This window comes from Bombina bombina, chromosome 1 (assembly GCF_027579735.1).
Source record: "Bombina bombina isolate aBomBom1 chromosome 1, aBomBom1.pri, whole genome shotgun sequence".
In the NCBI taxonomy this organism is placed as follows: Eukaryota; Metazoa; Chordata; class Amphibia; order Anura; family Bombinatoridae; genus Bombina; species Bombina bombina.
Window position 1 is genome coordinate 1,387,902,147 of NC_069499.1, and position 13,866 is coordinate 1,387,916,012.

A 13,866-nucleotide genomic window follows, 5' to 3' on the forward strand; every position below is an offset into this window, starting at 1 on the left:
ATGTTAGGGACGGCAGATCAGGGGTTAATAAAATTTAACTAGTGTTTGCGAGGCGGGAGTGCGGCGGTTTAGGGATTAATATATTTATTTAAGTGGCGGCGATGTCCGGTCGGCAGATTAGGGGTTAAAAACTTTAAGTGTTTGCGATGTGTGTGGGGGGGGGGCTCGGTTTAAGGGTTAATAGGTAGTTTATGGGTGTTAGTGTACTTTTTAGCACTTTAGTTAAGAGTTTTATGTTACGGCGTTAGCCCATAAAAGATAGGATACGCAATTGACGTAAGTGGATTCGGGATATGTTCGAGTCGCGGAAAAAAAGTGAGCGGTACACCTGTACCTGCCAGACTCGTAATACCAGCGGCCGTTAAAAAGCAGCGTTGAGACCTCTCAATGCTGCTTTTTAAGGCTAACGCAAGACTCGTAATCTAGGCGAAAGTTAGTATTAACATAATGACCATTATTAAAATAAGTCCATGTAGAATTGATATTGATCTTATAAATAACGAGAATATAAGTCTTCATAAATAAGCATTCATGCAAATTAAAGGATATGTAATTGCAACAATGTAGTAAAAATGTATCCAACAAGGGGTCATGTAGCAAGAATTGGTAATGACATCCAGACTGTGAGTGGCTAAGGTGAGATTCATTTGGATTGGTCAAAAGATAATAATAGGAGGAGTCAGCTGGCCCATAAAGAGTCATCACCCTTTGAGAAAGCCAGTCAGTGGCAAAACATGTCAGGGGACAGGAGGGAATCTGTGTAGATTTTAATGTGCAATGAGTTGCTGGTGAATCTGCTTAACACAAACCAACATTGATAATAATATTCTAACTGGACACGCTGCGAATGTATGCGCGTGCCCACTGTTAACTTATAACTAGGTGTGTTGGAATGTGTAACATTTTATATCTCTAGATGTCCATGTTTGTAAGCAGAGGTGAATAAGCTAGTCTCTTGAGCAGTATTTCAATGAGAGCAGTTACACAGGGAGCCAGCGAATGCAGCATATAATATTCTAATGATTACATTTGTCTCTTCAATGGTAGCAGTGAATATAACCGAATGTATTTAAACAGTTGGCATTTAAAGAGCCTAATTTTGATATTGCAGACAAATAAGCTTAGCAAACAATACAATAATGTTATTACTTAACTCTGTTGTTCTGGGATATGAGATATTCTACCTCCATTTAGCAACATCATTTTTCTACTCGTTAATTCACATGTGTATTTCACTAACGAGCAGACTTGCTTAGAACTACCAGCTTTAACTCATTTGTGTTTTTAAGTGTGTATGTTTTACATTTTTTAATCATCTTAATAAAGGTTATATTTTAAACAGCGTATCTCTGTCACAATCTCATTGCTCTATACTTAATATAGCCTATAAGGAATGTGAGTTCTCCCTAAGTGTACATACCATCAGTCCAGGACTGATTAAATAAAGATATCTCTAAAATGAATTTAGCATCTTATTCTAGATAAAAGCATAACTCACTTGACTAAAGACTCATAAAGGTCAAGCCTACCATTAAAACAATGTAATTTATGCAAACTGATCCCCAATATACTTCTGGACCATTACTGGATTGAAGCAAACAACCCTTATAACACTACACTTTAAGTTCCTTGGGGGAGAGTTTCCCATTATAAAACTGTATGGCAATGAAACTGACATAGGGCTTCCCATTACACCTCTAGCCTGTGCGATTACTGATGTAAGATCTTTTATAAAAGCTAGTAGTAGTTTGTAAGCTTTTTGCATAAGTATATACCATAATACAATTCGATTAAAATCTCACTAGAAGTAGGTGTGTGTTGTTGTTTCCTTTGTCCTGGATATTAATGGAAAATAAATGAATATTTCATAAGTGTATATAGTCAGTTTGGTCTCTCAGGATATAAAACACAAATATGACGGACATAAGTGGGATGAAGGGGACAATCAGTATGTTTCTTACTATCAATTGTTGAAATAAATCAAATGCACTATATAACCAATAGCTCAGGCCTTACCTCTTGAGTGACTTCTAGATCCTCCCCACGCAGGGACAGCAAGGACTCCAGCTCATCTGTGCTACGGATTATGGGAGTTCGGCGGGGGTCCCTCTGGTTCCCCATGTCTCCTTCTATGTCTTCTGAGTCTAAGCCCCTTAAGCTGATGCTGCAATAGAGATGTGAACAAACTGATATACAAAGGCACAATCCCTGGGTTTCCATAGCAAGCCATACAGTAGGTTGTGTTGCCTTTTACTGCTCTAATACATTGCTCTGGTGTAGTATGGAGAAGAAATATTCACACACAAGCACTAGCCTGACATAATGAGCTCTGAAGTACTTATTTTATTTAACACAATAATATTTTTGCAGTAAAAAACAAAAGAATTGTTAAACACCTGCTGACAGCTGACACTCACAAACCTCTGAACATTTGCTTTCTCTCTGACATTCTCAGAACAAGTCAAACCACTAGCTTCCTCTCTCAAGTAAACTTTAATTACAAAACTACAACTAAGCCCCAAACTAAACCCCTCCCCATCTAGAGACTACAGTTTAGGATTCCAAATGTACTGGATTTTCTTAGAAAGAGTGATCCCTTCAGGAAAGACCTACTGGCCAGTAATCTGTGTGGGTATATCTGTAGCTGACACCGATATACCCCAGCGAGTGAGTCTGCAAGTTACATCCATCTCGCCTGCTTCCTGCAACACGACTGTTTGCAGAAGTAGGTGAAACAGACCAAACAGATCACTGGGTGCATAATGTGTGCGCGCGTGGGGGCAGGGGGAGTCACGTCCGTTCATTATTATGTTTCTGCATTATATAGCTTTGTTATTGTCACTTAAAGGGATATGAAAACCAAAACATTTCTTTTGTGATTCAGACAGAGTATACCATTTTAAGAAAAAGTTTCCAATTTACTTCTATTATCAAATTTGCTTCTTTCCCATGATATTGTGTGTTAAAGAGATACCTAGGTAGGCAACTGGAGCACTACATGGCAAAATATAGTGCTGCCATCTAGTGCTCTTGCAACTGGATAACGTTCTTGCAAAACTGCTGCCATGTAGTGCTTCAGAAATGGGCTGGCTCCTAAGCATACGTCTCTGCCTTTCAACAAAAAATAACAAAAGAGCAAATAAAATGTGATAATAGAAGTAAATTAGAAAGTTGTTTAAAATCACATCTCTATCTGAATCATGGAAGAAAAATTTTAAGTTTCATATCTCTTTAATGTGCTAGAATATTATTCAGTTTGTTATTTCCATCCTTGCTATTATATTTATCAGAGATAGAACTCTCAGCATGTTATTATTACATTTCTATATGTTATTATATGCCGGCATACATTATATACCCATTATCTTATAGCTATGGTGCAATTATATTGCTGTGTTATAACAACCCTAGGTTGCATTTTTCTAGATGGTATAATATCTATATGTGAATATATGACTTTATGTTCTATTCTTGCTACTATACCCATATGTTGTTTTTGGTATTTGCATGTTGTTATAGTTCTGCAACTTACTATACACCTGTATGTCATTATATTACTGCATCACATTAGAAAAATACACCAGCCTCCAATCTCCACAAACAGAGCTTTATTAGTTAGAGAAGGATCTAAACAACACAAGCATAGGACAACATTGCAGGCCATAACATGACCGGGCCGTGTTATGGCTGAAACATTGTCCTATACTTGTATTATTTGGACCATTCTGCAACACTAATAGAGGTCCAGTTTTATGAAGAGAGATTGGAGGCTGGTGAATTCTTCTATTGTGTTATTGAGAGGTACAAATTCCTCTCTTAGTTATTTTATTTATTTTTATAATGGCTATTTATCATATTAATGTATATAATTTTAACAGTTTCCCTACATGTTATAAAGAGACACAAGGAAATGAGCCATACAAACCATCTTGAGTATGTCAATATTATCCTCTTTGCTGTGGCCAATTAGGGACAGATATAAACAACATTCTGCACTGATCAGCCAATCACTGTGCACCATGTAGCAGGATTTTTAAATGCATTGAATGAATTTTAGCATCTCTGGGCAAGTGCAAAAACTACAATTTTCAGATTTAAATGACAGAAATAGCAGACAAAATAACATAATTCATGTAAGAACTTACCTGATAAATTAATTTCTTTCATATTGGCAAGAGTCCATGAGCTAGTGACGTATGGGATATACAATCCTACCAGGAGGGGCAAAGTTTCCCAAACCTCAAAATGCCTATAAATACACCCCTCACCACACCCACAATTCAGTTTAACGAATAGCCAAGTAGTGGGGTGATAAAGAAAGGAGTAAAAAGCATCAACAAAGGAATTTGGAAATAATTGTGCTTTATACAAAAAAATCATAACCACCATAAAAAAGGGTGGGTCTCATGGACTCGTGCCAATATGAAAGAAATTAATTTATCAGGTAAGTTCTTACATAAATTATGTTTTCTTTCATGTAATTGTCAAGAGTCCATGAGCTAGTGACGTATGGGATAGCAATACCCAAGATGTGGAACTCCACGCAAGAGTCACTAGAGAGGGAGGGATAAAATAAAAACAGCCATTTTTCGCTGAAAAAAAAATTAATACACAACCCAAAATATAAGTTTATTCTCAAAAAGAAAAAGAAAAACTTAAAACATAAGCAGAAGAATCAAACTGAAACAGCTGCCTGAAGAACTTTTCTACCAAAAACTGCTTCAGAAGAAGCAAATACATCAAAACGGTAGAATTTATTAAATGTATGCAAAGAAGACCAAGCTGCTGCTTTGCAAATCTGATCAACTGAAGCTTCATTCTTAAAAGCCCACGAAGTGGAAACTGATCTAGTAGAATGAGCTGTAATTCTCTGAGGCTGGGCTTGACCCGACTCCAAATAAGCTTGATGAATCAAAAGCTTTAACCACGAAGCCAAGGAAACAGCAGAAGCCTTCTGACCTTTCCTAAAACCACAAAATATAACAAATAGACTAGAAGTCTTCCTGAAATCTTTAGTAGCTTCAACATAATATTTCAAAGCTCTTACCACATCCAAAGAATGTAAGGATCTCTCCAAAGAATTCTTAGGATTAGGACACAAGGAAGGGACAACAATTTCTCTATTAATGTTGCTAGAATTCACAACCTTGGGTAAGAATTTAAATGAAGTCCGCAAAACCGCCTTATCCTGATGTAAAATCAGAAAAGGAGATTCACAAGAAAGAGCAGATAATTCAGAAACTCTTCTAGCAGAAGAGCTGACCAAAAGGAACAACACTTTCCAAGAAAGTAGTTTAATGTCCAAAGAATGCATAGGCTCAAAAGGAGGAGCCTGTAATGTCTTAAAAACCAAATTAAGACTCCAAGGAGGAGAGATTGATTTAATGACAGGCTTGATACGAACCAAAGCCTGTACAAAACAGTGAATATCAGGAAGCTTAGCAATCTTTCTGTGAAATAAAACAGAAAAAGCAGACTTGCAGACAAACCCTTATCCAAACCATCCTGAAGAAACTGTAAAATTCTAGGAATTCTGAAAGAATGCCAAGAGAATTTATGAGAAGAACACCATGAAATATAAGTCTTCCAAACTCGATAATAAATCTTTCTAGAAACAGATTTACGAGCCTGTAACATAGTATTAATCACTGAGTCAGAGAAACCTCTATGACTAAGCACTAGGCATTCAATTTCCATACCTTCAAATTGAATGATTTGAGATCCTGATGGAAAAACGGACCTTGAGACAGAAGGTCCGGCCATAATAGAAGTGGCCAAGGTTGGCAACTGGACATCCGAACAAGATCTGCATACCAAAACCTGTGAGGCCATGCTGGAGCCACCAGCAACACAAACAAATGTTCCATGATGATTTTGGAGATCACTCTTGGAAGAACTAGAGGCGGGAAAAGATAAGCAGGTTGATAACACCAAGGAAGTGTCAACGCATCCACTGCTTCCGTCTGAGGATCCCTGGACCTGGATAGGTACCTGGGAAGTTTCTTGTTTAGATGAGAGGTCATCAGATCTATTTCTGGAAGACCCCACATCTGAACAACCTGAGAAAACACATCTAGATGGAGGGACCACTCCCCCGGATGTAAAGTCTGACGGCTGAGATAATCCGCTTCCCAACTGTCTATACCTGGGATATGAACCGCAGAAATTAGACAGGAGCCAGATTTCGCCCAAGCAAGTATCCGGGATACTTCCTTCATAGCTTGGGGACTGTGAGTCCCACCCTAATGATTGACATATGCCACAGTTGTGATATTGTCTGTCTGAAAACAAATGAACGGTTCTCTCTTCAACAGAGGCAAATCTGAAGATCCCTGAAAATCGCACAGAGTTTCAAAATATTGATTGGTAATCTCGCCTCTTGAGATTTCCAAACCCCTTGTGCTGTCAGAGATCCCCAAACAGCTCCCCAACCTGAAAGACTCACATCTGTTGTAATCACAGTCCAGGTTGGACGAACAAAAGAGGCCCCTAGAACTATACGATGGTGATTTAACCACCAAGTCAGAGATAGTCGAACATTGGGATTTAAGGATATTAATTGTGATATCCTTGTATAATCCCTGCACCATTGATTCAGCATACAAAGCTGGAGAGGTCTCATATGAAAACGAGCAAAGGGGATCACGTCCGATGCTGCAGTCATGAGACCTAAAACTTCCATGCACATAGCTACTGAAGGGAATGACTGAGACTGAAGGTTCCGACAGGCTGAAACCAATTTTAAACGTCTCTTGTCTGTTAGAGACAGAGTCATGGACACTGAATCTATCTGGAACTCTATAAAGGTGACCCGTCTGAGGAATCAAAGAACTTTTTGGTAAATTGATCCTCTAACCATGTTTTCGAAGAAACAACACTAGTTGATTCGTGTGAGATTCTGCAGAATGTAAAGACTGAGCTAGTACCAAGATATCGTCCAAATAAGGAAACACCGCAATACCCCGCTCTCTGATTACAGAGAGTAGGGCACCGAGAACCTTTGAAAAGATTCTTGGAGCTGTCGCCAGGCCAAAAGGAAGAGCGACAAATTGGTAATGCTTGTCTAGAAAAGAGAATCTCAGAAACTGATAATGATCTGGATGAATCGTAATATGAAGGTATGCATCCTGTAAGTCTATTGTGGACATATAATGCCCGTGCTGAACAAAAGGCAGAATAGTCCTTATAGTCACCATTTTGAAAGTTGGTACACTTACATAATGATTCAAAATTTTTAGATCCAGAACTGGTCTGAAAGAATTTTCATTCTTTGGGACAATGAATAGATTTTAATAAAACCCCAGACACTATTCCTGAAACGGAACCGGCATGATTACCCCTGAAAACTCCAGGTCTGAAACACACTTCAGGAAAGCCTGAGCCTTTACTGGATTTGCTGGGATGCGTGAGAGAAAAAATCTTCTCACAGGAGGTCTTACTCTGAATCTTATTCGGTACCCCTAAGAGACAATACTCAGAATCCATTGATTTTGGACAGAATTTGTCCAAACATCCTTAAAAAATCTTAATCTGCCCCCTACCAGCTGAGCTGGAATGAGGGCCGCACCTTCATGCGGACTTGGGGGCTGGCTTTGGTTTCTTAAATGGCTTGGATTTATTCTGATTCGAAGAAGGTTTCCAACTGGAAACAGATTCCTTGGGGGAAGGATTAGGTTTCTGTTTCTTAATTTGTTGAAAGGAACGAAAACGGTTAGAAGCTTTAGATTTACTCTTAGGTCTTTTATCCTGAGGCAAAAAAACTCCCTTCCCCCCAGTGACAGTTGAAATAATCGAATCCAACTGAGAACGAAATAACTTATTACCTTGGAGAAGAAAGAGATAGAAATCTAGACTTAGAAGTCATGTCAGCATTCCAAGATATAGGCCACAAAGCTCTTCTAGCTAAAATAGCTAAAGACATAGATTAAACATCAATTTTGATATCAAAAATGGCATCACAAATAAAATGATTAGAATGTTGAAGCAAGCGAACAATGCTAGACAAATCAGAATCCAATTCTTGTTGCGCTAAATTTTCCAACCAAAAAGTTAATGCAGCTGCAACATCAGCCAAAGAAATTGCAGGTCTGAGAAGATGACCAGAATATAAATAGGCTTTCCTTAGATAAGATTCAAGTTTCTTATCTAAAGGATCTTTAAAAGAAGTACTATCTTCCATAGGAATAGTAGTACGTTTAGCAAGAGTAGAGATAGCCCCATCAACCTTGGGGATCTTTTCCCAAATCTCCAATGTAACTGCTGGCAAAGAATACAGTTTTTTAAACCTTGAAGAAGGAATAAAAGAAGTAACAGGCCTATTCTATTCCTTAGAAATCATATCAGAAATACCATCAGAAACTGGAAAAACCTCTGGAGTAACCACAGGAGATTTATAAACAGAATTTAAACGTTTACTAGTTTTAGTATCAAGAGTACTAGTTTCCTCAATATCAATGTAATCAACACTTCCTTTAATAAAGAACGAATATACTCCATTTTAAATAAGTAGATTTGTCAGTGTCAATATCTGAGGAAGGATCTTCTGAAACAGATAGATCCTCATCAGAGGAGGATAATTCAGTATGTTGTTGGTCATTTGAAATTTCATCAACTTTATGAGAAGTTTTAAAAGACCTTTTACGTTTATTAGAAGGCCGAATGGCAGACAAAGCCTTCTGAATAGAATCAGCAATAAAATCTTTTACATTTACAGGTATATATTGTACATTAGATGTTGAAGGAACATCAACAGGCAATGTACTATTACTGATAACACATTCTCTGCATGTAAAAGTTTATCATGACAAATATTACAAACCACAGCTGGAGATATAATCTCCACAAGTTTACAACAAATGCACTTAGTTTTGGTAGAACTGTAATCAGGCAGCAGGGTTCCAACAGTGATTTCTGAGACAGGATCAGATTGATACATCTTGTAAAATGTAAAAGAAAAAACAACATATAAAGCAAAATTATCAATTTCCTTATATGGCAGATTCAGGAATGGAAAAAATGTAAACTGCGCCCTCACAAGCCTAATTTTGCCAGCGACATTGAAAGAAAAAAGCAGTCAATTTGAAAAAAAGACTAAACCCCAGGAAAGAAATTTTTTTTCCTAAATATGAAACTGACAGTCTGCAAAAGGAAATATACATAAACCTGACTCAAGGCAAATATAAGTACAATACATATACTGTATTTAGAACTTTATATTAATGCATAAAGTGCCAAACCATAGCTGAGGGTGTCTTAAGAAATAAAAACATACTTACCGAAAGACACCCATCCACATATAGGAGATAGCCAAACCAGTACTGAAACGGTTATCAGTAGAGGTAATGGAATATGGAGTATATCGTCGATCTGAAAAGGGAGGTAGGAGATGAATCTCTACGACCGATAACAGAGAACCTATGAAACAGATCTCCTGTGAGGAAAACCATTGAATTCAATAGGTGATGCTCCCTTCACATCCCTCTGACATTCACTGTTCTCTGGGAGGAACCGGGCTTCAAAAAGCTGAGAAGCGCATATCAACGTAGAAATCTTAGCACAAACTTACTTTACCACCTCCATAGGAGGCAAAGTTTGTAAAACTGATTGTGGGTGTGGTGAGGGGTGTATTTATAGGCAATTTGAGGTTTGGGAAATTTTGCACCTCCTGGTAGGATTGTATATCCCATACGTCACTAGCTCATGGACTCTTGCCAATTACATGAAAGAAAAAACAGAATTTATGTTTACCTGATAAATTACTTTCTCCAACGGTGTGTCCGGTCCACGGCGTCATCCTTACTTGTGGGATATTCTCTTCCCCAACAGGAAATGGCAAAGAGCCCAGCAAAGCTGGTCACATGATCCCTCCTAGGCTCCGCCTTCCCCAGTCATTCGACCGACGTAAAGGAGGAATATTTGCATAGGAGAAACCATATGATACCGTGGTGACTGTAGTTAAAGAAAATAAATTATCAGACCTGATTAAAAAACCAGGGCGGGCCGTGGACCGGACACACCGTTGGAGAAAGTAATTTATCAGGTAAACATAAATTCTGTTTTCTCCAACATAGGTGTGTCCGGTCCACGGCGTCATCCTTACTTGTGGGAACCAATACCAAAGCTTTAGGACACGGATGAAGGGAGGGAGCAAATCAGGTCACCTAGATGGAAGGCACCACGGCTTGCAAAACCTTTCTCCCAAAAATAGCCTCAGAAGAAGCAAAAGTATCAAACTTGTAAAATTTAGTAAAAGTGTGCAGTGAAGACCAAGTCGCTGCCTTACATATCTGATCAACAGAAGCCTCGTTCTTGAAGGCCCATGTGGAAGCCACAGCCCTAGTGGAATGAGCTGTGATTCTTTCAGGAGGCTGCCGTCCGGCAGTCTCATAAGCCAATCTGATGATGCTTTTAATCCAAAAAGAGAGAGAGGTAGAAGTTGCTTTTTGACCTCTCCTTTTACCAGAATAAACAACAAACAAGGAAGATGTTTGTCTAAAATCCTTTGTAGCATCTAAATAGAATTTTAGAGCACGAACAACATCCAAATTGTGCAACAAACGTTCCTTCTTTGAAACTGGATTCGGACACAAAGAAGGCACGACTATCTCCTGGTTAATGTTTTTGTTAGAAACAACTTTCGGAAGAAAACCAGGTTTAGTACGTAAAACCACCTTATCTGCATGGAACACCAGATAAGGAGGAGAACACTGCAGAGCAGATAATTCTGAAACTCTTCTAGCAGAAGAAATTGCAACCAAAAACAAAACTTTCCAAGATAATAACTTAATATCAACGGAATGTAAGGGTTCAAACGGAACCCCCTGAAGAACTGAAAGAACTAAATTGAGACTCCAAGGAGGAGTCAAAGGTTTGTAAACAGGCTTGATTCTAACCAGAGCCTGAACAAAGGCTTGAACATCTGGCACAGCTGCCAGCTTTTTGTGAAGTAACACAGACAAGGCAGAAATCTGTCCCTTCAAGGAACTAGCAGATAATCCTTTCTCCAAACCTTCTTGAAGAAAGGATAGAATCTTAGGAATTTTTACCTTGTCCCAAGGGAAACCTTTAGATTCACACCAACAGATATATTTTTTCCATATTTTGTGGTAAATTTTTCTAGTTACAGGCTTTCTGGCCTGAACAAGAGTATCAATGACAGAATCTGAGAACCCTCGCTTTGATAAGATCAAGCGTTCAATCTCCAAGCAGTCAGTTGGAGTGAGACCAGATTCGGATGTTCGAACGGACCTTGAACAAGAAGGTCTCGTCTCAAAGGTAGCTTCCATGGTGGAGCCGATGACATATTCACCAGGTCTGCATACCAAGTCCTGCGTGGCCACGCAGGAGCTTTCAAGATCACCGATGCTCTCTCCTGATTGATCCTGGCTACCAGCCTGGGGATGAGAGGAAACGGCGGGAATACATAAGCTAGTTTGAAGGTCCAAGGTGCTACTAGTGCATCTACTAGAGTCGCCTTGGGATCCCTGGATCTGGACCCGTAGCAAGGAACCTTGAAGTTCTGACGAGAGGCCATCAGATCCATGTCTGGAATGCCCCACAATTGAGTAATTTGGGCAAAGATTTCCGGATGGAGTTCCCACTCCCCCGGATGAAATGTCTGACGACTCAGAAAATCCGCTTCCCAATTTTCCACTCCTGGGATGTGGATTGCAGACAAGTGGCAGGAGTGAGTCTCCGCCCATTGAATGATTTTGGTCACTTCTTCCATCGCCAGGGAACTCCTTGTTCCCCCCTGATGGTTGATGTACGCAACAGTCGTCATGTTGTCTGATTGAAACCGTATGAACTTGGCCTTTGCTAGCTGAGGCCAAGCCTTGAGAGCATTGAGTATCGCTCTCAGTTCCAGAATATTTATCGGTAGAAGAGATTCTTCCCGAGACCAAAGACCCTGAGCTTTCAGGGGTCCCCAGACCGCGCCCCAGCCCACCAGACTGGCGTCGGTCGTGACAATGACCCACTCTGGTCTGCGGAAGCTCATCCCCTGTGACAGGTTGTCCAGGGACAGCCACCAACGGAGTGAATCTCTGGTCCTCTGATTTACTTGTATCGTCGGAGACAAGTCTGTATAGTCCCCATTCCACTGACTGAGCATGCACAGTTGTAATGGTCTTAGATGAATGCGCGCAAAAGGAACTATGTCCATTGCCGCTACCATCAAACCTATTACTTCCATGCACTGCGCTATGGAAGGAAGAGGAACAGAATGAAGTATTTGACAAGAGTTTAGAAGTTTTGATTTTCTGGCCTCTGTCAGAAAAATCCTCATTTCTAAGGAGTCTATTATTGTTCCCAAGAAGGGAACCCTTGTTGACGGAGATAGAGAACTTTTTTCTACGTTCACTTTCCACCCGTGAGATCTGAGAAAGGCCAGGACAATGTCCGTGTGAGCCTTTGCTTGAGGAAGGGACGACGCTTGAATCAGAATGTCGTCCAAGTAAGGTACTACTGCAATGCCCCTTGGTCTTAGCACCGCTAGAAGGGACCCTAGTACCTTTGTGAAAATCCTTGGAGCAGTGGCTAATCCGAACGGAAGTGCCACAAACTGGTAATGCTTGTCCAGGAATGCGAACCTTAGGAACCGATGATGTTCCTTGTGGATAGGAATATGTAGATACGCATCCTTTAAATCCACCGTGGTCATGAATTGACCTTCCTGGATGGAAGGAAGAATTGTTCGAATGGTTTCCATTTTGAACGATGGAACCTTGAGAAACTTGTTTAGGATCTTGAGATCCAAGATTGGTCTGAATGTTCCCTCTTTTTTGGGAACTACGAACAGATTGGAGTAGAACCCCATCCCTTGTTCTCCTAATGGAACAGGATGAATCACTCCCATTTTTAACAGGTCTTCTACACAATGTAAGAATGCCTGTTTTTTTATGTGGTCTGAAGACAATTGAGACCTGTGGAACCTCCCCCTTGGGGGAAGCCCCTTGAATTCCAGAAGATAACCTTGGGAGACTATTTCTAGTGCCCAAGGATCCAGAACATCTCTTGCCCAAGCCTGAGCGAAGAGAGAGAGTCTGCCCCCCACCAGATCCGGTCCCGGATCGGGGGCCAACATCTCATGCTGTCTTGGTAGCAGTGGCAGGTTTCTTGGCCTGCTTTCCTTTGTTCCAGCCTTGCATTGGTCTCCAGGCTGGCTTGGCTTGAGAAGTATTACCCTCTTGCTTAGAGGACGTAGCACTTGGGGCTGGTCCGTTTCTGCGAAAGGGACGAAAATTAGGTTTATTTTTGGCCTTGAAAGACCTATCCTGAGGAAGGGCGTGGCCCTTGCCCCCAGTGATATCAGAGATAATCTCTTTCAAGTCAGGGCCAAACAGCGTTTTCCCCTTGAAAGGAATGTTAAGCAATTTGTTCTTGGAAGACGCATCCGCTGACCAAGATTTTAACCAAAGCGCTCTGCGCGCCACAATAGCAAAACCAGAATTTTTCGCCGCTAACCTAGCCAATTGCAAAGTGGCGTCTAGGGTGAAAGAATTAGCCAATTTGAGAGCACGAATTCTGTCCATAATCTCCTCATAAGAAGAAGAATTATTATTGAGCGCCTTTTCTAGCTCATCGAACCAGAAACACGCGGCTGTAGTGACAGGAACAATGCATGAAATTGGTTGTAGAAGGTAACCTTGCTGAACAAACATCTTTTTAAGCAAACCTTCTAATTTTTTATCCATAGGATCTTTGAAAGCACAACTATCTTCTATGGGTATAGTGGTGCGTTTGTTTAGAGTAGAAACCGCCCCCTCGACCTTGGGGACTGTCTGCCATAAGTCCTTTCTGGGGTCGATCATAGGAAACAATTTTTTAAATATGGGGGGAGGGACGAAAGGTATACTGGGCCTTTCC

At 40.2% G+C, this 13,866-nt stretch overlaps 1 protein-coding gene across 3 annotated transcripts in view; it reads right to left on the bottom strand.

Annotated features, from left to right (window-relative positions):
- Positions 1–13,866, bottom strand: part of ARHGEF2 (Rho/Rac guanine nucleotide exchange factor 2) — a 918,648-nt gene that overhangs the window by 438,101 nt on the left and 466,681 nt on the right. For all 3 annotated transcript variants that reach the window (XM_053704543.1, XM_053704550.1, XM_053704538.1), the window contains exon 4: positions 2,017–2,164. In XM_053704543.1, coding sequence (XP_053560518.1) covers positions 2,017–2,164 — 148 coding nt within the window. The remainder of the gene's footprint in view (positions 1–2,016; positions 2,165–13,866) is intronic.